The following is a 25,736-nucleotide window of genomic DNA, read 5'->3' as shown; positions in this document are numbered from 1 at the left end:
TTTACAGTCCTCTCATAACAGTTTACAGAGTCAGCATATTGTCCCATACAACCTGGATCCTCATTTTACCAACCTCAGAAGGATGGAAGGCTGAGTCAACCTTGAACCGATCAGGATTGAACTCCTGGCAGTCGACAGCTAGCCTGCCATACTGCATTCTAGCTACTGCACCACCACAATTTATGTCACATTTTATGTTACATCTAAGATTAGCTGCTACATTGACATACCAAGAATCGAACCTAGGAATTGCTACATGTAAAGTATGCCTTTCACTATTGATTTACAATTGGCTTGGAATTGTAGGAGTTGCATTACAAAACAACCAAAGGATACTAGGTTGAGAGAGCTCTTTAAAATAATCCAGATTTAGAGTTATCCAATGTTAGAGTTCATCATAATTTTACCGTTCATTTACACTTATTTACAAAAATAAATGTTATTTTCCTGCAGCAGAAGCAAACTGCAAGCATTTTGTTTAGATTTGCAGATGAATTCAGATACTTTAAGTTACAAACTGTAATTGAATAAAAGAACATAAATTAGACTAGTCCTGTTTAAGTATATATCTAAGAGTACTAGAATAATTCATTACACTCCAGAAAACATCCCCAAATCATTTAAAAAAAAACTTTTGATGATAGCTGTAGCTATTCTCAATGTTTGCTATAAATTGCCATTAAGAAATTGAAACTGTTGCAAAAAGATATCACATTGTTTTTATACTTAAAACGATGGGGCTCTAGCTCAGTGATGAAATACCAGTTCTGCATGCAGTGTTTCTCTGGTTCGATCCCAGATTTCTTTTGAGAGGCTTGAAGAACTGCAGTCTGAAATTCTGTAAAAGCTCTGGGTAATTATGTCATCAAGAGTAAGGCAGATAGACCATGAGTCTGACTTGATATAAGGTAGTTCTATATTGATTGGTTTGGCTTTAATATTAAGCATTTCCCTTTTTGGGAAACAGTACAAAAATTAAGGGTCTGCAAACTTGCTGGGCAATTCTAATTTGCTTGGAGTTCTTAAGACTGTAATTACCCTAGAATTATAAATTAACCTAGATATGCAAACAGTCAATTATCATACATTGTAATTGCCTCCCACTGACAATTTTTAAATATTTAGGACAGGATGGATTTTAGAGTGAGGCGAACAAATGAGATGTTACCTGATTTCCTTGGATGCCAGTTCCAGGTAGTCCCATTGGGCCCTGCACTCCTTCCACCCCTTGTTCACCCTACATGAAAAATGCTCCCATAAATTATTGCTTTAATTGAAGTGTCATCATAATGATATTAGGTTCAAACTTGAAAGTCTTATGTGCATCCTGATTGCACAATAGCTTACAAATTACTCAAAAGGAACAAAATTGGGTTGGATGTGAGAGTAATGAGAGAAGAACAATTGGGAAAATAATGAGACTATGTCACAAGGCAGTGATACTGAAATTATCTCAATTATTTTAATTAATGCTTCAACATCCATTGTTAAATTCCAGATGGCAGTTGTGGCAATGTTATCAAAAACCTGCAAAAAATGACAAAAAATGCAAAAATGACAGAGCATCAGTTATAACGTGAGACCACCATCTTAACTTTAGCTCTAAGCCACCTCACAGCTTAATAAGTTGTTCTCTAATTCTTCTCTCTATTATTTGCTTTGAATTTTTTTTTCTTTAATTCCTCTGAGGCATTTTTCATGTGTCAGCTTCAGTGCTGAGGGTTCCGCAGTATTACAATCTGTTTATACCATCAGTTCTACATGGTACCTTATCTCCTTTGATGGATATGCCTGGGGATCCAACTGGTCCAGCAGGTCCCTCAGAACCTTTATCTCCCTGGAAAGATTTATTAAGATTTTCTGAGTTGATTTAGGACTGTACTCAACATTTACCACAGAAGGATATTTTATTTTATGATATTTGAACAGTCAGACAGGCAAGGACCAATTCTTTAGTATAAAGTTTATGTCTTAAAGAGTGGTTCTTAGCTTTTTATTCGCCATGGACCCCCTTTAAATACCTTTTGTGGCCACGGATCATGGCCACAGACCCCCAAGACTTTACTCAAGATTTAAATCATAGCATTTTTCCCAGCCTTCGTAGACCCCCTGTGATAACATTACGCCCCCCAGGGCACTATGGAGCACAGATTGAGAAACAGTCTTAAACTATTAATATAGATTCAAGGCACAATATATAATGTAACATTATTATCAACCACTCTGTGTGCATCCATTCAATTGTGTTTGCAAAAAGACAATAAAAGATTAACTCATTTTCTATCATTCTTCCATTTTCCAGCCCAGTTTATACTGCCATGTTGATTAAAACACTCTATTCTACTTCTGGTAAAAGCAAGCAGAGAATGAGAGACAAAGATACATCCCATTTGTTTTCTAATTGGATGCAAAACAGATTCGGCTTTTGTCAAATCACATACAGGATAGCATGTAGTACAAGATTTTTTAAAAGAAAAAGGTATTGTGAATCTTTCATTGCTCTAATTTCTTTCTGTGTAGTAGCAGAAAGAGAGTTCTTTCTGGTATTGCACAGGGCAATCATGAATACTTAGTCAATCACTGGCATGAATTTCTGGTCCTATTTCTTTTTCTATAACAGTAATCTATTTGAGAAAAAAAATTAAACTCCTAAAATTTTCTTCTACAGGTTCCATTCTCCTCACATTTGGAAAACAGTACCCTCAATCTGTACAATCTCAATTTCCATCCTTTTTTTGATCTGTCGCTTTCCCCCCTGCAGATGTTGTTGGGAAAATATCATCATTGGCATTAGCAGAGATTGGAAAACTCCTTTTTGACACGGAGCAAGAAACGTTGATTAGAGGGTTTTTTTTTTTTTTTTTTGCAGCTGGCTAGAACTGGTTGAAGACATGAACTTATGTCCATCAGAATTAATGGACCATCCTCATGCAAATGCAAGTAGGAGATGCAGATTATTTGTGTGGTGGAATGCAGTATGGAATCCCAGCAGGGAAAGGCAGCTTCCCAGAGGACAAAAAGACAGCAGAGCTTGGAAAATCTGGTAGCCAGGAAGAAGGCTAGGATTGCTCCTCATTAGCAGGTTACAGAGTATATCTATAGTTATATGGATAATTTTAGTCTGGCAAGAAGGGGAAACTATTCAGCAGTAACTCCACATGTCATTTTTGTTCTTTGGATCTGACAGTATAATAGTTTTTTTAAATTTCTAAAATTTTCTAATAACTACAGAAATTTGGCATCAAAAGGTCAAAGAGTTAAGGTTATGCAGCATATGCAGTAAATGACCTGGTTGCAATCTAATTCCTGTTAAATATTAGAAATTTTGTCATCAAAGTTTCCTTAATTAAATATAATAAATTATAAATTGGGCAGGAAAAGTCTCTAGGAAAAACAAATGAGTAATCTCAATCAGCAGGAGGTCATGAATCTTCCGGTGTATATTGGTCAGTACAGGATACATGTGGGAACAGGAAATAAATATTGCTTTAATTCCCACAATTAAATCATTGTTTTTATATTTTTAAACTTTTTGTTACTTAGTAGCTTCACATATTTTACTTCCAAATGTTGGTAATACTCCATAAAAATATAAATGTCCATGGAGATTCATTATAACATTCCTTGGGTCCCATCATTCACATTTAAGGTCGGGTAAAACAAAAAGTCTGGGAAAACATAAGAAAACTAGGGATACTCAGGATAGAATGTTTGCTGGTCTTACTGGAAAAGACTTTAAATGGCTACTACTCATGGTACTATGCAGGAAACATACACTTTTTTCCCCCTGCCAATTGTCATTCAATATGATGTGTATGAATTTGCTGCTCTATTTTCTTCCTCTTGAGAAGATAAGTGATACCTGAATGGATAGAGTGTCATAGGGATTCCTATTTAATTACAATATCCTGTCTTTCATTGGAAAAGCTCCAGTGATCCCCAGTCTCCTTAGCTTCAATTAAATTTTAAAGGAAAGCAATATGGGAAAACCATTCCTTTTCAACTGTTTTATAATAGAAAGCCTAGGCATCCAGAAAGGTAATGGATAAATATACAACACAAAATAACAATACCAGTAGCAGTTCCAGGTGCATCTGCAATGGGTGAGCTAAGAGAGCCAAACTGATGGGTTGAACTGGAGATATATGACCGAGCAGTACACATGTACTATGCTGATACATGTACAAAAGGCAGGGCTTCAATCCACAGTTATGCTCACTATTTGGAATTACTTGGCCCCAACACAGACACCTCTGAGTGACATTCTTTGTTGCCCTTCCCACACTAAAGTAGGCACAAAACAGCCCAAGAGAAATCCTCAAACACTTTAGAACAGTGGTTCTCAACCTTCCTAATGCCGCAACCCTTTAATACAGTTCCTCATGTTGTGTTGACCCCCAACCATAAAATTATTCCTAAAACCATTGAAAATATATGTTTTCCGATGGTCTTAGGTGACCCCTGTGAAAGGGTCATTCGACCCTCAAAGGGGTCGTGATCCACAGGTTGAGAACCACTGCTTTAGAATAAAGTAAAAAAAATAATAAAAGCCTTCTTTACAATTGATGAAAACTTCTGAGAAATTGCAAGGTAGACATTGGAAAAATAATGCCACAAATTACTTCCACTATGAGAAAGTGCATTCCTCTGAATTTCCAATTTGATAAACATGAATTCAAATGCACTATTGTCTGACTCTTTGTAGGCATCAGGCTGGTCACTGGAGGGGAAGGGGGAACAAACCCTTTAAGAAGTATTTTACCATAGCTCCTGAATTACTTTAATTACCTTTTAGAGCCATTCAGGTTGAATTAGTGGTCATCACTATGTTTTATGCAAAACAATCATTTAAGTATACATGACTTGCAGAATTTCTCTTTATTTGTTTAAGTCCCCTATTATTTACTTAAACAAAAAAACTAGTTTCTAGGAATATGCTGAAAAACTAATCCTAATTATTTGTTTCAAAGTATGCATCATTTTCTATACCTCTAGCAAGGCTTATGTGTTTACTCAACTTTTTTTCTGTTTACAAAATATTGCAAATGTGATAAAGCTTCCATCAGACTGAGGAATTGTTATAGCGATGCCTTCTAGAAAAGGAAAAGAAGGAAACATGTTTTCTTGCATTTCAGGGGACAAGGAAATGTTTTAAAGCTGAAAAACCTAATGGCAAGAAGACATTGCCTATGAACAAATTCCTAGAAAGAAATAATTAAAACAAACAGGGAAATAATCACTATGTCTAGTAGGAAGTCTTAGATAGAATTTTTACCTTCCGTCCTGGGAGTCCTTCACCTGGTGGACCTCTTTCACCCTGCAAGCCCTCGGGACCACGTGGCCCCTGAATTTCGAGAAAAAAAATAATCTTGTAAATAGATAGTGTCATATACCCACTATTTCCTCTATATAGACAGTCTTCATCAATGTTGTGGAATGTTCCCATGTGCTCAGTGTTTTCCTGACACTAAAAAAGCCCCACTGTTGAGTTTGATTTTTACTTAATTTAGATTCCTTTGCTGAAAAATATAGAAACAGCTTAACTTCAAGCATACTGTTTATTTTCATTGACTTTTTGATAAATTGCATTTTTAGGCCACACAACTGAAGTTTTTTCCATAGTATCCCATTAGTTAAAACTAAATAAATACTATAAAAACAATCCTACACTAGCATTAAAAATCTTCCCAGAGAACAAATGAGCATAAGATTCAAATCAGGCACACCAAAATAATCCCAATCAATATGGCATAGAATCATAATAAAGCACTAGCACAGTTCTAAAATATCAAAGTTGCTCTTTTGATATTTCAGAATTTTAAGACTGCATTTTTGATCAGGTATCTGGCATCATAATTTGTTAGGCAAGGTTTTGTTCTCAAAATGCCAAATGTATCTACCAGACCAAGCAGGTTGCTCACTCCAATGAAGAGAAAATGGAAAACAGAAGAATTGTTATTTGCGTGTCAAAGTGAACTATACAGTATATTGTAAGAGTGCCAGACGGAAAACATGATCCATCATTATAGTAGTATATGTATTACTATTAACACATTGTAATTATTTTTTAAAAAACAACACATAAAAAGTGCTTTAACAAAAATGGGAAAAAAAATTACAAAATAAAAAACATAATTATGATAGTTGTGCATCATTATAACAATAAACAGTTACAATTTTATATATACATATCTAATGCAAATATTATTCAAATATACACACAGACAGTATTTCTAATAATTTATATAATATCTTTTTTTAAAAAAATTACTTTATTCTGTATAAACGAGATCCATATTTCATTATATTTTTATCATATATAATATGAATTAGTGACGGGACGGGGTCCTTTAGACACTTAGCTTGGCCGCCTGAGGTCAAGCCTAGCTTTGCTGTCCATTGCAGCTAGGAATCTCAAATACAACCAAGAATGAACGTTTGTCTTGTAGCCAGCCCGGATGCTAGATCGCCCCCCTCCCCCTCCGCAAACTCTGTCTCTCGAGGAGCCCGGCTGAAGTTTCGTGCACCACTCACTGAAACAATTGGACTCCCAAGGAGGGAGGGAGGGGCTGGAGCTATTAGACAGGCAGCCAAGCTAAATGCCTGAAGGACCCCATCCCATCAGCGAGTGAGATTAATTGCTTTGGCAGGCCGTATCTGGCCCAGGGACCATAGTTTAAGGATCTCTGATTTAGGGCAATATAAAAAATGCAAAAATGCAAAGATTTTTCTGCGGACCATCAGAATTTTCTCACGGACCACCAGAGGTCCACGGACCACCAGTTGGTGACCGCTGGTCTATATAACCTCTATAGGCAATCTGTTCATTAAAGGGAAGTACAATCAGGTCTTCAACCCATTGAATAAATGGAACCATACACTTAGTTTTCCAGGGCTGCAATATATGGTATATCAGCCATTTAGCCATAGTAAAGGCACAGAAAATCAATCTATGTTGTTTGATTGACAGGTTCCATGTACATTCTCTGAAAATGTTTTAGCTTCTATCTCATAATCATATTTATACAATTTGTTAATCCCACGCCACATTGTTAATGTTAATCACACATGTTAATCACACGCCTGCATTGGTAAATGCAGGAAAGTAACTTTGTAGAAACATGTTTTAAAGAAGTATAATCATTATTACATCTCCAATGAACTGTTGATTTTGACAGTCCCTTTCTACACAAACATAATATAGCGCAATAGCAATAGCACCTAGACTTATATACTTAAGATACTCCTCCATTGTGTAGACCAGGGGTCACAAATCCCGGATTGGATTAGTTTGTGCAAGCAGTGGGTAAGCACATGAAGCTTTATTTGTGTATGCACAGGATTACATTGTGCATGAGAAACCATCCCCTCTCCCACTACCACTCCACTGCCAGTCTGTGGAGCCAAAAAGTTGTGGGTCACTGGTCTAGATAATATAGGAACCTCTCATTTTTATTGCACTCATATCTTAACATATCTACATATCCAATTTATTTATTGATAACAAATATTTATAAAAAGTAATAGTAGGATTTAATAAGTTGCTTTAATATTTTAGGTGTTTCAGAACCTGAGAATGCTGCTGGATATTATATTTATTAATTAACTATTCATCACAAATAGTTTAAGCTCCCTCTCAGAGTTCATTGCTATCTCAAAATTTACTTTAAAGATTATAAAACATAAAAGTTTAATTACAGTTTTAGAAAAAATATTTACAAATTTACTTACTGTTAAGCCTGGCTCACCAATTCCAGTTGGTCCTGGAAGCCCAATTCTTCCTTCTTGACCTCTATCACCCTTGTAAAATAATTTTTAAAATGAAAATTTTAAAATTCTTATTGCTCCAAATAGAGTTTTCAAGACAATTTCTCTACTAGTGATTTATTGCATCATCTAGTTATTAAGGCCCATGATAATCACTGGTCTAATAGATCAGTCATGGTTGGATGATTTCCTGCAATGTGGAGACTAGGGACCAGAATAAAATATAAGAGTCACACTTTTAATTTACTTCTTCAAATAAAACTATATCAAAACTAAAAAATTACTATACAATAGAAAGCCTAGGCACCCAGGAAGGTTAAAATGAAATATATTATAAGCAACAAGCTATGTACTATATTGGAATATGTGTAAGTGAATTAAATATAACTTCCTTCTGAATAAAACATGCACAGTATCAACTTGATGGTGTTCACAATCAAAATAGGTTTATCATATTTTAATTGTTATGACTTATTTATTTATTTATTATTTATTAGTTCAATTTATATGCCACCTTTCTCCAGAGACTCTGGGTGACTTAATTGATCAAACCATTTCTTTAACATTAAGCTAAACTTTGATCCATCCAGCATAACATTTCACTTTTATGACTCTCTGTATTAATATGTACACGTCTCCCAAATCGTTATTATCAAATGCTAGAGTGTTCCATCAAATGTTAGAATGCTGAAAACAGTAAAAATAACACAGATTACCATTATATGTTGTGCATTTTCTATCAATGAATCCCATATCCTACCAACTGCAGACACAGAAGCTTTATCATAATGGCCTATCATAAGAAATAATGGAAGTAATATAAACAAATTGGTCTTCATTACACTATATGGTCTTGTTGAAATTCTGAGGATGCAAAACCTCTCAGAGAAGTAACTGTTAACTTTCATCAATGTCAGAATATCTAAATTCCCCACCCCAAAAAATCTTATATTAATTCTTTATCTGGGCCATCATGGCTGCCATATAACAAGATGCTTTGCTTTTTACATCCTCCCATCAGTCTTCTCCTATTCTTAGGAACTATGAGAGAGCTATCACAGACATTACATTTTGAATGGCATGAAAGGTTTTAGTACATTGAAGAAGGAACAAGTTGCTATTATTACATTTTAGCTGTCAGACAACGAGACAATAACAGAGGTGAGTGCAAGATTGCTTTGTCATATTCTGACATAAATTGGCTGGCTTTACACCTTAGATACATTAACTTGTGAGAAAAACATCATTGATTGATTTTTTTTTAAATGTTTCCCTTGCCAACAAAATGGAACTCTGTCTAGTGCCTTTTTGATTGCACGTGAAAAGGCATGTCCTACCTCATTGTTCAGGTCAAAGAGGTTTCGGTCTCTTCATTTTATTTTGAAGAAATGATGAGTACAATCTCCTTTCGATGGCCAGGGAAAAATTTAGCTTGTTAGAACTGCATATTTAGCTTGTGTAATGATGACACTAAGTGGCAAAATTAGAACTTTATGGCAGTGGTGAAATCCAAATTTGTTTACTACCAGTTCTGTGGGCATGGCTTGGTTGGCATGGTATGGCTTGGTTGGCATGGTATGGCTTGGTGGGCGTGGCTTGGTGGGAATGGCAGGGGAAGTATACTGCAAAATTAGATTAAATAAATAAAATAAAATCTCCATTCCCTCCCCACTCCTGGGGCCAGCCAGAGGTGGTATTTGCCGATTCTCCTAACTACTCAAAATTTCTGCTACCGGTTCTCTGAACTGCTCAAAATTTCCACTACTGGTTCTCTAGAACATGTCAGAACTTTTTGGATTTCACTTCTGCTTTATGGGTTATTTTCTTTCTTTTTTAAATGTGTCAGGCCTATTTTCACTGTTATACTTAATTTTCTTGTGTTTATATGATTTAAAAAGTAGAAACATAAAACACTGAAAGGCTAAAAAGGGCTCCATTTTTCCATTCATACATGGCAGTAATATACCGTGTAAACTGCTGTCCTCTGTCTGCAGTCTATAAAGCTTTGTATGACTCGATGTGTATTACCTTAGGTCCTGGATATCCAATTCCGGGGATTCCTGCAGGACCATAAGGACCTGCTGGTCCTGGCTCTCCCTTAAAATGAATAAAAAATTACTAATTAATTCTTTGTATCACGGGAAAATAAATGGTAAGAAATTAAATGTTGGCATTTAATTCCCAATAGTGCTAACTTAATCCTTTATTAATTTTACTGATTAAAACTTCAGGCAGAGTAGAACACTCATTCACTCATTCCTTCAATTTGTATAACAGCTCAATTTAAACCAGTGACTCTGGACTGCAAACAATCATAAAAGCAACTAAAACAGTTAAAATACAATAAAAAAATAAATTTAATGCAAAAAGCAACTAAAGAGATATTATAATCCATCAGTGTCAACATAAGGGAACCTTGGAACCACAAGCTCGAACATGTGGTCAGAATATAAAAATTTCTTTCACAAATAATGGTTTTACTCTGTAAAGCATTCTATTAATTCTTCAATATCTACTTTTAATAAGATAATTTCTGCATTTATTTTGAATGTTTGCACTGCTAAAGGAAAAAAAATTATAAGATGGCCCATTCTGAAAATTGCTTTCCAAGTGCTTCCAAATGAAATTTTCAGTTGAATATTATCCTAGGGAGATCAGTCAAGATGATGTTTTGCATTTATTGGCATCTACCAATAAAGCTTCTTCCATCTTTTTCTTTTCTTAAAGAAAAATAAATAGAAATCTAATGCCTTTTAACTATCTGAACTACGACAAAAGCACCACCTTGTACATGCTGTGGATTACAAGTTTCATAACAAATCCCCCATATATATTTATCAGCAATTTCCTGTTCCTTCTGAGTTTTTAAAATTGTTTTTATGAAACTACAAAAACATAATTATTAACATTACTATAACATTTATTTAAAACATTATATATATATATTATTATTATTATTATTATTATTACCAAGAATATTGCTATAATAGAAAATATGTACTTCCAAGGAAAAAAAACTGTATTTATTTTATAAGATCTATTATATAAAAAGTATAAGAGGAAAAAGGCAACACTAAAAATCTAAGGAAAATACTAGAATAGAAAAACAAAGAAAAAATATGAGAAGAAAAAATTAAATACACACAGACACAGATGAAATATAAATATATAGCTATACAATATTGTTTCTTCTTCATTTAATGCAATAAAGCAGTGGAGAAAGGATGTAAAAGTCAATTTGTATTCTAGATCCAGATTTTATCTGTATTCCTCATTACATATTTCAATTCTCCATATAATAGACCTATTGACTTCTAATCCTCTCCCCACTATAAACAACAAATGGAGGCATTATCTGCTAGTTTGGAAATGTGCAGAAATTTCAAAGTTGTACTATATTTAGTAACAATCTTTACAAGGGTTGGAGCTTAACTTTTGCAGCCCAAGAACAGTACTGCTGATAACTTTGAGTCTACATATCATATATAGGTCTTTCATATGATATGTATTTATACATATATGATGATATGATATGATATGACATTATGAAATAATGCATATAGCAAGCACTGTAGCATGTAAAACCTGTTGTGAAAAAAATAATGTAATGCATGTTAAGCTGTAATTATCTTTTTCAATTACAAATATCTATGGTTCTCATATGTTAAGTGAGGGACTGATTTTTCCCCCTGATTTTTAGGGTGATTTGTAAATCGTTTGGTGATAGAATTGTCTCTGAACAATCTATTAGTTTTATTTTGCCATATCCCTTTCAATATGATTGCTTATCCTTTTATTAGTTAGTATTGTATTGATAGTATTATATCTGTTTTTAGGGAGATCAATTAATTAAAGCTCTGTTTTTAATATCCCAAAGCTTTCTCACTGCTCCAGATTCTAGTTCTTGTTCATTAATTGTTCCTATACTTCACTGAATACTAACAGGTGGTCTGACATATTACCATCTTCCCATTCCAGGAAATACTTCCTTTCTGAAGGATTGGTTTTAAGCATGAATTTCCAGTTATATATTTATTTTCCATGGAGCAATTAATTAGGACAAAGAGCCTTTATTAAAGCTTTCACTTAAAGGAGTAGAAGCAAAAACAACAGAAATTGTACCAGCAAGCAAATCAGCAACCATAAATGGATGAGAACTTTTAGAAACTAGTTGTCCATCTTTCAAGTAACATAATTACAGTAAATTTATAAACAGGACATGCCAATTTCATAAAAATGCCCATTTATCTACAATAAATTAAGTTCTCAAAATATAGCAAAATCTAATTAGAATACAACATATTTCTTTCATTGTTCTCAATAAGAACAATTTAAGCACCCCTTTAATTTCTCCTTAAAGTAAACAAGTCAAAAGAGAGAAATGGTTTCCATGTGTTTATTTGAAAGTAAGTGGAAATATATGTTTATGCACACATGCACACATATCTTCAAATTATTGTTAATTCCTGGAAGTGGTTTGCTACTGTCTGCCTCCTAAGGCTGAGAGAGTGTGACTGGTCCAAGATCACGCAGCTGGCTTCATGTCTAAGGCAGAACTAGAATTCACAATCTCCTGGTTTCTAACCTGATCCCTGAACCATTGCACCAATTTGGTTCTTTTGCAACTATATTTCAGCTTAGTATACTTAGTGTTGCAATCTAAGGATTAATAATGAGATTTGCATTTCTCAGGTCTCAGTGCAATGGTATATACTGAGAGCAAATGCAAATGTCATTATTTTTCATGACAGGTATCCTAACATTCTGCCAGCACACAGAACTTTTTCAAAAACCATATAGTGGAATCAATTAGCATAGCACTGCATCCTTTAAATACTTCCTTTCAAGCTAGAATATATTTCAAAATTTTCCATCACTTTTGATCTGTATACCGGTATTTTATTAGAATAATATAAACTTATTATAAATCTATTCCCCATGGTTGCTTGACTAGGAAAAAGTTAATGCTTTGATGTTAATTATCAACAAAAAGCATTTTTCCCATCAGCATGAAAGGAAGAAAAGCCAAGAATAACAATGCTAATATGTGTCTACTTTCTTCTAATTATCTTGGCGAAGTTTCTATGCTGATAGGATTCCTACAAAGAAGCCTATAATTTTAAAGGGAACAGAAATATCAAGTATAGTATTGTTTTAAAATGGTAATTGTCCAATTTTAAAACATCTAATGTTGTTGAGTGGATATATTTTTGTATATCTGTATATGTTTCATATGTTCAGTTAATATACAGATGAAAATACATATATATTGGGTTATATGAAAACAAATCATTCAATTTCTCTGTGACTAGACAAGGCAGGGTTTCTTTCAGCAATGATAGGGTTACAAGACAAAATCATTTATCATTTATAGTGCTAAGTTATAAATCATAGATTTTTCTGGAAAAGGTTATAAGGCTGAGAAAGATGGAACAAGAAAGATGGAACGAGAAAGAAAACAAGAATACCACAAGGTGGATGGATTCAGTTATAGTGGCAATAAGGTCCACCATTTGAAGACCTGAAAGAACAACTAAGAGACACGTCAACATGGAGAACATTTCTCCATATTGATGTGTCCCTTACCTGTTCTTTCAGGTCTTTTCCATGTGGTTAATGGGAGTCAAAAATGATTTGATAGCATATAATCAATCAATAAATCATTAAACAATCAAATTGAATAAAATCAAAAGTTTACAAACCGTAATGATAGGATTCATAAATTATTATCGAAATTAAGAAACCTCATAATATGATTCACCATGAAACCCTGCTGATTTACTTAAGTATGCATGTATTTGAGTTCATGTCAAGTTATTCTACCTTACTGGATGTATTCTGGGACAGTTCCAACCATTGCAGAAATCTTGTGAACATCAAACACATTTGGAATAAGTCAAAATTCTGTTCCAATACTTCTAGTACTGTCTAAATACCTGTTGAAACTTGAAATATACTTCTATCTCAAAATGTAGTTTTGAGTTCAAAACATTGACTCCGTACAAATGTTTATTTGCAGATCTTGATCCCCATACCCTCAAAACTGACTAATATATCCTTACTCTAATTGCTGCTGTGGCCATCTGCACACATTTTGGTAACATAGCAATGCTTAGATAAAAAGGAGAGAGAAACACTTTAGCAACATAGCCTTTTTCAAATTTGAAATTGGCATTTGATTGATCTAAATAATAGAATCATAATTTCTAAGCAGTGGAATTATAAAGTAAAGATAAGCAGACATTTATTTAGGCACAATCTATGTGTGGATTCTTTTCAGCGATCAGTTCATAGAATATTAAAAACAAGTCATTTGAATGGATGTATTCTTGAAATCTGTCAGTTAACACAGAATTTGAATTTTTTTCTGCAAAGTGGTTATCATTTCAAGAAACTATATTTTAAAAATCACACAGAGTATTTAATGCAAAAGTCTCTTAAAAGTGTACAAGTCTCTTAAAAATGTATTAAAATTATTATTAAAAATCAACAGCAATCTATAACATAAATAAAAAGCTTCAACAACAATGCAATAATCAAAGTTGGAGAAAGAAAGCATCACACTGCAACTGTGTTAATAATGCTGAAGCATGCAAATTAGGCAAGGTAATACAGAAAACACATCTGAATGGGGTATAATGTTTTGCTCCATAAACTATCAATTTTCCTGACTGTAGAGAGAATACAGAATCAGAGAGAATATCAGAAGCTATCAATTTATCTTGTGACTGATTAGCTTTTTAACAATCTACACATATGATAAAATGGCTATTTCTATCTAGCACTAGAATGTATCAACAGAAGATCTGACCACAGGCAGTGTGTGCCATATTTGTTCTTCAGTTGAAAAACCATTTGGATCTTCTTCTTCAACTCTCCAATAATTAATTATCCTCTTGGAGAAAGCCCTTCCATAGCAACTGACTTGTTCCACTCACTGGCATTATCTTGAGAACAGACTTATTATTTATATACTTGGAAAGAGTACTCATCATATAAATAACTACTAGACTTAGAATTCATTCATAAGTGTCTGGAAACTTAAAAAGAATAGTTGAACATTCTTTCTATAAAGATAACAAAATTTGAAGAGACTGCTAAATATCTGTCAGCCATAGTACTCACATGAAAATGGAGCTGACCTTTTCTAGTTGAATGGGTACTTATTAACTGTAAACAATGATTCACTTTACTTTATAATTTCTTCCTGAGCAAGGAATTAATTTATCAGAAATTTAAAGAATACCAAAATGCAACTAGTTAAAAGATGGCTTTTGTAGCTTAGTATATTTGCAAATCTAGAAAGTAATCAATGGAATTCTTTAAATATAAAGCCTTGCAAAATCTTTACTAAGAATGAGGATCAATTAGGCATTGTTAGATTTGTCCACTAGAACCAAATTTATTTGCCATGCTAGAAGATTCATTTGCTATCTACTGAACAGGGTAACTAATAGCAATATCACTTACACTTACATACCTTTTCACAGTGCTTTATAGCTCTCTCTAAGTAGTTTACAGAGACAGCATATTATCTCCAACAATCTGGGTCCTCATTTTACCAACCTTGGAAGACTGGAAGGCTGAGTCAACCTTGAGCTGGTGAGGATCAAACTCCTGGAAGTGGGCAGTTTGCCTGCAATGCTGCATTCTAGCCATTGTGTCACTACAGCTCTTAAGGATTTTATAAAGTCTCCCTACTATTCAAGCAATGTACCTTAAGCTTAACATTACCACTCTTCTAAATCAAATGTTTCAGGATAAAATTATTCTGTTCAAAGATAGCAATTTCTCCACACCTTAATAATATTGTGCTACAAGATGGAAGTAGACTCAGATGTTCTATTTATTAGTTTTCTTGGCTATTCATTAGATTCTTGGAAATCTTCTCAACTATTAGTCTTTCTATTGTGCTTCTTCATAGTCCAATTTTCTCATCCATAGAAACCACAGGAAAAGCCCTTTTGTAGTGCTAGAGGTATTTTGGATGCTGCTGTTTTAGTGTAAATATTTCAGTGTATTCTTTCCATCTTTCTTTGATCTTCAGTTAGTATCTGCCTGTTAGCATCTTTTAAACGTATCATTTTAAAGTTGATAAGTTTATAAGTTGAAACCTACTTATATGTTTGAAGATCTTTGGAAAACTTTCCTCCTTTTTCCTCTTTTTGTATATTTCTATTTCCAGTGCCTTTACAGATATAAACAAATACATAATTCATAAGGCTTATAAATTTTGTGAGATCTTTTATCCTATTATCCTTTTTATTTATTTATTTATTTATTTTATTTCAAATTTATATACCGCACCTTCTCCCGAGGGACTCAGGGCGGTGTACAGCCAGATAAAAACATACAATACAAACATTAAAAACAATTAAAAGGATATATTAATTTGGCCCCAATTTAAAATGACAAACCAGTTAAAAATATTTTTAAAAAATGTTATGTTAAGTCAGCCCGGCTTGCTGGAAAAAGAAGGATTTAAGGGCACGGCGGAAGGCACCAAGGTCTTGAATTCTCTTTATCTCTGGGGGCAGCTGATTCCAGAGGGTAGGTGCCCCCACAGAGAAGGCCCTCCCCCTGGGGGTCACCAGCCTACATTGTTTGGCTGATGGCACCCCGAGGAGGCCCTCTCTGTGGGAGCACACAGGTCGGTGGGAGGTCAGCGGTAGCAGCAGGCGGTCTCGAAGATAACTAGGTCCTATGCCATGGAGCGCTTTAAAGGTGGTGACCAATAAACCTTGAAGCGCACCCGGAAGACCACTGGGAGCCAGTGCAGCTCACGCAGGGCGGTGTTATGTGGGAGCGCCAGGCAGCTCCCGTAATTACCCGCGTGGCGGCATTCTGGACCAGTTGGAGCATCTGGGTGCTCCTCAAGGGGAGCCCCATGTAGAGAGCGTTGCAGTAGTCCAGGCGCGAGGTGACAAGGGCATGAGTGACTGTGCACAGGGAATCCCGATCAAGAAAGGGCTGCAACTGGTGGATCAGGTGAACCTGACAAAAGGTCCCCCTGGCTTCCGCCGTCAGATGTTCCTCTAAAGAAGCTGTGTATCTAGGAGGACACCCAGATTGCGCGCCCTCTCCACGGGGGCCAAAGACTCGCCCCCGATAGTCAATGATGGAGTCAACTGACTATATTGGGATGCCGGGAACCACAGCCACTCAATCTTGGAAGGGTTGAGTTGAGCCTGTTCCTTCCCATCCAGATCCGCACAGCCTCCAGGCACTGGGACATCACTTCAAGGGCATCATTAGGGTGGCCTGGGGTGGAGATGTACAGCTGGGTGTCATCAGCATACTGATGGTACTTCACCCCAAAGCCACGGATGATCACACCCAGCGGCTTCACATAAATGTTGAACAGAAGGGGCGAGAGGACCGACCCCTGAGACACTCTACAAATGAGAGGCCTCAAGGTCGATCTCTGCCCCCCTGCCAACACGAACTGCGACCGGTCTGAGAGAAAGGAGGAGAACCACAGTAACACGGTGCCCCCCATCCCCAACTCCTCCAACCGGTGCAGCATGATACCATGGTCGATGGTATCAAAAGCCGCTGAGAGATCTAACAGGGCTAGAACAGAGGAGCAACCCCTGTCCCGCACCCTCCAGAGATCATCTACCAATGCGACCAATGCCGTTTCCGTGCTGTGCCCAGGCCTGAAACCCGACTGGAACAGATCTAGATAAGACATTTCTTCCAGGAATTGTGGAAACTGTCGCACGACCACACTCTCAACAACCTTCGCCACAAAGCGAAGGTTGGAGACAAGACAGTAGTTGGCTAATACTGCCGGGTCCAGGGAAGGCTTCTTGAGGAGAGGCCTCACTACTGCCTCTTTCAAGGCAGCGGGGAAGTAACCCTCACTCAGCGAAGCATTGATAATTCCCTGGAGCCAGCCTGGTGTAACCTCCTGGGAAGCCAGTACTAACCAGGAGAGACACAGGTCCAGTAAACATGTGGCCGCACTAAGTCTCCCCAGAATCCTGTCCACATCATCAGGAGTCACAGAGTCAAACTCTTCCCATATAACATTCTCAGGACTGTTCCTTGTCACCCTGCCTGAATCAACCCAGTCAAAGTCCAAATCCCCCCGGATCTGAGCAATTCTGTCATACAGGTATTGTCCGAAATCCTCAGCCCTGCCCTCCAGGGGGTCCTCCCGCACTCCTGGGTGGAGGAGGGAGCGGGTCACCCTGAACAGGGCAGCCGGACGATTCTCTGATGATGCAATAAGAGCGGAAAAGTAATTAAACTTTGCCGCTTTTATCTCCACTAGGTAGCCTTAATGTGTGACCTTACCAGTGTTCAATCAGAGTCAGTGAGACTGGCCCTCCAACCACTCTCCAGGCGTCTTTTCTGGCGCTTCATCTCCCTCAGCTCCTCGGTGAACCTAGGAGCCACGAGGGATCGGCACCGGGTCAGAGGCCACAAAGGCACAACTCGATCCAAGGCCCCACCAGCCGCCCGATCCCAGATGGCCACCAGGTCCTCGGCCGAGTTATGCGCCAGATCCTCAGGAAGTGGCCCAAGCTCCATCTGGAACCTATCAGGATCCATCAGGTGCCTGGGGCGGACCCATCTTATTGGCTCTGCCTCCCTGTGGCAGGGTGTGACGGTTTGAAGGTCCAGGCGAAGGAGCGAGTGATCTGACCATGACAAGGGTTCCATGTCTATATCCCCTATAACAAGACCATTCAACCACTGGCCAGAGACAAAAATCAGGTCCAGAGTGTGACCCCCCCTTTGGGTGGGGCCATGAACTAACTGGGTCAGGTCCATGGGCATCATGGAAGCCATGAACTCCTGAACCAACTCAGACGTTTCACCAACGGACGGCAAGTTGAAATCACCCATGACCATAAGCCTGGGTGTAACAACTGCCACCGTGGCAATCACGTCGAGTTGTTTGGGCAGGGCCGTTGCCACGTGGCAGGGAGCCAGGTACGTAAGCAACAAGCCCATCTGAACGCCATGACCCCATCTCACAAAGAGGGATTCACATCCGGCAGTCTGAGGCACAGTGGTCTCCCTCGAACCGAGACCTTCTTTAATAATAACCGCCACCCCCTCCCCTCCCCTGGGCCCTCGGCTGATGGAACGCTCTGAAGCCTGGTGGGCACATCTCAACCAGGGTGACCCCTCCCTCCAGGCCCAACCAGGTCTCAGTAATACCTGCCAGGTCCGCTCCCCCCTCACGTATAAGATTGTGGATGAGGGGGGCCTTATTTACCACGGACCTGGCATTGCATAGCATCAGCCGAAGGCCTGGATCCTGAGTATCTGTGCCACCTAGCATCCGAGAGGAGCCTTGGGGACCAGGGCGCGCAATTGCTCTCAAGCAGAGAATGCACACCCCCAACACATGATGTGGCCCCCTGCTCACGCCATATCTGCCCCTCCCATCGACCGTGCTGATGGTACATCTCTCATTAGAATAGCCCTCCACCCCCTCCCCAGTCCTTCGTCCTGCACCCTCCAAACCGCTACCCTGTGCCGGGCTCGGCTCCGACCTTAGTGGATTTCCCCCCCCCCATCCACTTTGGTCACCACCCACCTCCCGGGTCCCCTTAAAATTTTTCTTCATTGCTTGGCAATTTCCACTGTTGTTTCATGAATTCATGCAAATCAATGAATGTACAGGGGTTTAAGGCACCCTGTTATTAAGCTTATTAAGACCAGCTGCCTGCAATTACTGCAGGGTTCGAATCTCGCCAAGGCTCAAGGTTGACTCAGCCTTCCATCCTTTCTAAGGTAGGTGAAATGAGGACCCAGTTTGTGGGGGCAATAAGCTGACTTTGTATAAATATACAAAAGGATGAAGGCTATTGCTGAGCACATTGTAAGCCGCCCTGAGTCTTCGGAGAAGGGCGGCATATAAATCAAATTAAAAAAAAAAAAAAACAAATTATGGCATATTATGTTTTCTGAATACCTTATGGTATGTTTCAAACTAAGGTTGAAACAAATCATAGGTTCTTTGAGCTCAATTTCCTGAGGCAGTTTCCCCAATGTATTCTTAGGAAGAAAGCTAAAATGTGGATCTCTTCATGACAACTGTCTCAATTTGGGTGGGCATCTATATAGTAATTTAAGGGAAAAACTAAGGCCTGTCATGAAGAAAACGGTCTTGTGCTACACCTAGCACAGTTGCAAGTGCCTCCAGCTGAATCCAACCCATTATATCTAAAAGCTCTAAATTCATTAATGTGTGACATTTATCCTCATAAACATTTGCTTATTTATTTGTTTGCCAAAATAATAGAGGTGATCTATAAAAAAGATGACCAGCCAAGGATGAAAATAGTCAATGCAAGGAAAAAACAGAAGACAAACCAGGACTCCAAAATCTTTACGGTCACAAATGTATTCTACATTTTTAAAAAAACATTTCTCTGTGTCCTCAAATGTTCTGGTTGCCTTAGAAATAAAGCCAAGATATTTCACGTCAGGAACACCCACAGATGCTGCAATAGAAGCTGCATTCATTACGAGCACAGTAATTTAACAATCAAAGGCAAAACAGGAGTAGTAGCATCATATTTATAAACATCTTGTTATTCAGTACTTGAATGGATATGTAAAGTATCAAGAATAATATTTATATAAATGTATACTAGAAAGAAAAGATTAGCAAAAAGAAAAAGAGCTACGGCCATAATTTTCTTTCCTCAAATTAATTTGATATAACAACCATACATAACATTTGAACTATGAAAATATTTCTCTAAGGGTGTTTTCCCGTCTAAAGGCAACATGCCTAATTCTTTTATATCTCATTTACATTTTAAACTGAGATATTGGGAAAAGTATTGCAAGAGTACAAGAATTGATCCCTATTATTTCTGCCTCTCCCATATAATTAGGCAGAGTGGGTGTGTTCTTGGCCCTGTCCCCTTATTCAAAGAAGTATGCTTTTCTGTCATAACATCTTCATAGAGATATATACACCCTTCAAATCAGTTGTAAAATCTAAAATTTGTTACTACTGGTTCTGTGGGTGTGGCTTGGTGGGGGGGGCTAATGTGACTGGGTGGGCGTGGCCAATTTTTTTTTACTTTTAAAACCATTTTTTACATGTAAAACCATGTAAAAAAATGCTTTCAAAAGGCTCTGACAATCCCAGCTGAGTTGCCTGATCGTCAGAGGGTTTTTAAAAAACCCTCTGACGATCAGGCAACTCAGCTGGGATCGTCAGAGCTGGGATCGTCAGAGCCATTTAAAAGAAAAAACTTTTTTTCTTTTAAATGGCTCTGACAATCCAAGCTGAGTTGCCTGATCAGCAGGCAACTCAGCTGGGATTGTCAGAGCTTGGATCGTCAGAGCCATTTAAAAGAAAAAAAGCCTCTGATGATCACGCCGCTCAGCTGAGCATGGGGGGCGGGGCAGGGATTTTTGCTACCGGTTCTCCGAACTGCCCGCCACCATCGCTACCTATTTGCCCGAGCCTGTCCGAACCGGGAGCATTTCACCCCTGCTTCAAATAGTCTGGAAATCTCTTAAGATCTGGCTTTATTATTTATGTGCATTTGTCTGGGCAATTATGATCTGTCTCCGCATTTAGCTATTGGTTTCTACAAAAGTGTAAAAAATATAAGATCCAAGATTTCTGTTTTTTAAAAAAAAAACTTCTCCCAATTTTTCTATTTCTTGACGTTTTACATGTAATATACGGAGCAACTTAATGATTATCTGGGGGGGGGGAGTGTATAAAATCAGACCAATCCATTGGTCATAGAACATTTTGAAAAAGAAAAAAAAATTATGAACCTGACTAGGACATGACTGGTTGACTAATATGTATTTGTAAAATAATGTATCATATGTCTCTTACCTTGTTTCCTTGAATGCCTTTTGAGCCAGGATCACCTGTTGGGCCACCAATACCCTTTAGTGGGAAAAAAGTGAGAGGGAATTAAATTTTCTACCAATGGACATATATTTATTATTACATTTGTGAAGCATGCTCTGCTCATCAGAAACTGTATTTTTCTTAGATATCCTAAATGGAATTAAGTACATAATCTCAGTAACAGCAGCAAAGGCATCCTGAAAACAAACAAACATGAAGTCTTGAAGTACAAAAAAGTGCAGCATGATTTGAAATCATGTTATTACAAAATAGATTTTGTCCTATTGTTTTATTTCTGCTGTCTGAATTATATTTATTTATTTATATGATTTATATTAACTGTCCCTTTACATAGTGATTCTGGGAATTAATCACAAACATATATAGTATAAGCGTGACATACTGTATAACTCCATATTAAATCTTTCAAAATAACTGCTTAAATTCTATTATTTTTGAGGTGGTTATATAAAGTCATATGATATAGAGGAAGTATTTCTATGAAATAATGATGCATTTTCGGCATTTATTTTCCATTTCATATTTAGTTACTCATTAAATTACACCTTAAATCACATTCTGGTAGACTTTCATTAAGCTTAAAGATCCAGGTTATGAAAGAGTGAAGAAAAGGAAGTGACTGTTGCAGACATGTATAGAAAATGCTTTAAAAAGATATTTATTTTTCTCAATATGAGGCCATCTTTCTCTTTTATTAACTGTATATTGAGACAGCGTTTTTCAAACATGTCAATTTTATGGTATGTGAATTTTAACTCCCAGAATTGTCCAGCAGGATGCATGAAATCCATCTCTTAAGGCTGCCAAATTTGAGAAACACAGATGAAAACCAATTTACTAAAAAAATAAATGCCATAGTTGGGAAGCAAATCTAATAAACAGGCTTCTGAAAAATCTAGGAAATGGTCATAAAGGACTTTTCCTCCAACACTAATGAATGGAAAAAATCATTAGATCTGGAAAGCAATTACTAACCTGCTGCGTTGCAATGAGAAGCAATATATGCAGGCCTACAAATAATTATTCTTTATGAACAAACTCTTACAAATGTGTTGCCCTGAGCAAGATCAAGAAACATGATCCATTGGTTACACCATTACTTGGGCATATCACTAATATTCAGCAACAAAATTTCAGAATTACAATTGCACAATTTTCAGGTGAGAATATAAAATATGAATGGGAATTTTATTTGAAAATATCAGGCTTTTATATTCAAATCCCACAAAAAAAATCATCCTGTTTGAAATTTCAAAGCAACAAAGGAATGAGTTTAGAGGCCATGGTCAAGAATGCTAGGATGACAATCTAGAAAAAATGCCTTAAGAGTCATAGGTTTCTCCAGTGTTGTTCCATCTGATATGGTTGGTTGAACTGGAGAGTTTCGAAGTCGAAAACATCCCAAAAATAAAATCCAAATCAATTAGAGATGTTCAGTAGCAATACAATTCTCTACCCATGGGAATCTATCTTAAACAGAGAAGAATAAATATGGAGAAATGCTAGATTTTTTTGTACTAAAGGCTAAAGAATTGGCAGAGAGAGAAGCTAGTAATTCCACTGAGAAGACAAAAATGTTCTCACAGTATTACTTCAAGCTAAGGACTGTAGAACAGAATACCGAATATGAATAAATGACAAGTCAGAGATTGATAGCTATTAAAAATAAAAACAGAGACAAAAATCTGTGCATATTTAAGAAGGCAGCATTACAGTACTCTCAGTTATTTGAGTTTCTAGAACAAAAAAAGTCTTATTCTATGACACTGGAATGCACCCAGCATTCAAGTATCTGGGAACATTAGCCAGATACCTCCATGAAACTCAAGCTAAACATGAATTTTTAAGTTTCATTTTTAAAACAAATTTAAGATTATATAAAGCTCTAGGGCATAAAGGCAAGTTAATGACATGTTTCAAATAATTTCTAAATATCTTTTGTAAAAGTATTGGGATTGCTTCACATTTTTATCTGTATGTTTCCATATAGTGGATCGACATCAGGCTGAGTGAGTTGGGTAAACATATTGTACAAATTTATAAATTGTGTGCCTGCTTTACAAGGGAGGAGGAGTTGTTATCTCTGAAATATATTTAGCAGTATTCAACTGGGTTGAACTAGCAGTATTCATATTGATGTATATGTCTGTTTTGTTGCTTTCTTTTTATGCATTTTTTTGTGTAGTTTTGTCTCATTTTGCTTTGTTTTTGTATTTTTTCTCTTTTTTTGGAGTTGGTATTTTAAAGTTTAGTAAAAAAAAATATTATAAAAAAAGGATTGCTTCACATTCACTCTCCAAAAGTTTTACTGCATTTTAATATTTAAACCGACCTGAAAAATCAGAATCTTTTGTTTTTGGGCAGTTTGAGATGTTCTCTATTACAGTACCTTAAGAACACTACTTGCACGTTTATAGTATTTTTCTGCCAAATGATGTAATAGTTAATATAATATGTAATGCTATAATATGTGATATGTAATTTAATCTGAAATTCTAGAAGAATGGGTAGTAACCATGGTAACCTTTGAACACCTTTGGGTGCTGCAGTAGTTGTGCCCATTCCTGGATCAGGAAGCTCTGCTCTTTGTCACTCATGCTCACATGTTCTCCTGTCTGGATGACTGCAATGCATGGGATTGTTCTTGAAGAACATTTAGAAGCTTCAACTGGTGGAGTAAATGTATTGGTCACCTGGCACATGTAACACTTTGTGACCTGAATTGGTTGCTGGTGTGTTTCTGGGTGCAATTCAAATTGCTGATTGTCATCTCTAAAGTCCTTTATGGCTTGGGACCAAGCTACCTGGTGAAGCATCATCTCCCAGTTGTTTTGACCTCTTTAATCCAGGATGGCAGAATGGCATGTTATAGTTCCTGTCAGCCAAGGATATTAGTTGGCAAGAATTACAAGGCATGCCTTTTCTGCCATTGCACCTGCCTCTAGAACATCCTGTTAGCCTTTTGTAAAGTCTTGAAGATCTGGTTGATTCTGGGTTTGGAATCCTATGTGTGTAAAGGGATCCATTTCCTAGCTATGGCTATGAATTGTAAGATTGTTCTTGGTTGCTGTGTCTATTTAAATTTTAGTATTGTGATTGTTACTAGATTTTAAATTAATTTTGTAATTGTTTGCCACCCAAAGTCACTTGTTTCAGAGAGATAGCCATACAAATTGAATAAACAAACCAACAAACAAATATTAGCTGATTTTATTGTAAAATATCTATCCCTAACTGAACTATAATGTTCTTAGAATACCTCCAGTATTGTAATTTGTGCCAAAGAAAGCTAGCATTATGTTTGCTAATTACAGAGTGCAAACGGACAGTAGTCAGCAGGATCTCATCTGTCTCCTTTCTTATATATTGGGTAAGTGTTGGAATCAAGCCAGTTTTGAGGAAGAAGAATTGATATCAGCAGAATTTAATTTACAATATAAAAGCTGTCACTTTCATGAAGTGACAGCTTCATGAAACTATCAATGATCTATCATGAAATTATTAACAAAAATCAGCTTTTTAAAAAAAAAGAAGAATCCAATTAACACAAGAGAAAATAAGAAAATGTAAACTTAAAAAGCAAATTCAGTTTTATATAATAAAGGCAGAATAGAATTATTAAAAGCCAATAAATGATGACATTTTCAAAAAAAATTTTAAAATGTAGGCAACTGGAATGATTGACAGAGCCAGATGTGTCGAATCTACCTTCTCACCTGCTTTTTTCTTAATTAGAAATGTGAGATATCTGATAGTTGATAAGAGCATATAAGGAGGGAAGGATGACTCCTTCAATTCCCAGATCTTTATGATAGTGGTCCCCAACCTTTCTGACACCAAGGACTGGTTTTGTGAAAGATAATTTTTCCATGGATTAGGAGGGTAGAGGGGAGATGGTTCTGGATGCAGCCTAGATCCCACATATATGCAGAAGAAGGTTTGCTTGCTCACCCACTACTTGTGCAGCAGTGGTGGGTTCCTCCCGGTTTGGTCCGGTTCAGCCGAGACGGTAGCAGTGATGATATGACATCACCAAAACGGTTCTCCCCCCCACCCCCCCCACCCCCCCACGTTATTCTTACCTTTTATTTGGTCC

The 25,736-nt window shown here is 36.8% G+C and overlaps 1 protein-coding gene across 7 annotated transcripts in view; it reads right to left on the bottom strand.

The window, feature by feature from the left end:
• Nucleotides 1-25,736, bottom strand: part of COL28A1 (collagen type XXVIII alpha 1 chain) — an 81,957-nt gene that overhangs the window by 35,916 nt on the left and 20,305 nt on the right. For all 7 annotated transcript variants that reach the window (XM_034401919.3, XM_087892756.1, XM_034401917.3 and 4 more), the window contains 6 exons: nucleotides 21,602-21,655; nucleotides 9,796-9,864; nucleotides 7,732-7,800; nucleotides 5,276-5,344; nucleotides 1,769-1,837; nucleotides 1,169-1,237 (listed from right to left, as the gene is read on the bottom strand). In XM_034401919.3, coding sequence (XP_034257810.1) covers nucleotides 1,169-1,237; nucleotides 1,769-1,837; nucleotides 5,276-5,344; nucleotides 7,732-7,800; nucleotides 9,796-9,864; nucleotides 21,602-21,655 — 399 coding nt within the window. The remainder of the gene's footprint in view (nucleotides 1-1,168; nucleotides 1,238-1,768; nucleotides 1,838-5,275; nucleotides 5,345-7,731; nucleotides 7,801-9,795; nucleotides 9,865-21,601; nucleotides 21,656-25,736) is intronic.

This window comes from Pantherophis guttatus, chromosome 4, assembly GCF_059756535.1.
Source record: "Pantherophis guttatus breed Tessera chromosome 4, ASM5975653v1, whole genome shotgun sequence".
Classification (NCBI taxonomy): domain Eukaryota; kingdom Metazoa; phylum Chordata; class Lepidosauria; order Squamata; family Colubridae; genus Pantherophis; species Pantherophis guttatus.
The sequence above is the reverse complement of the archived record's forward strand: the minus strand, read 5'-3'. Positions and strand labels throughout refer to the sequence as shown.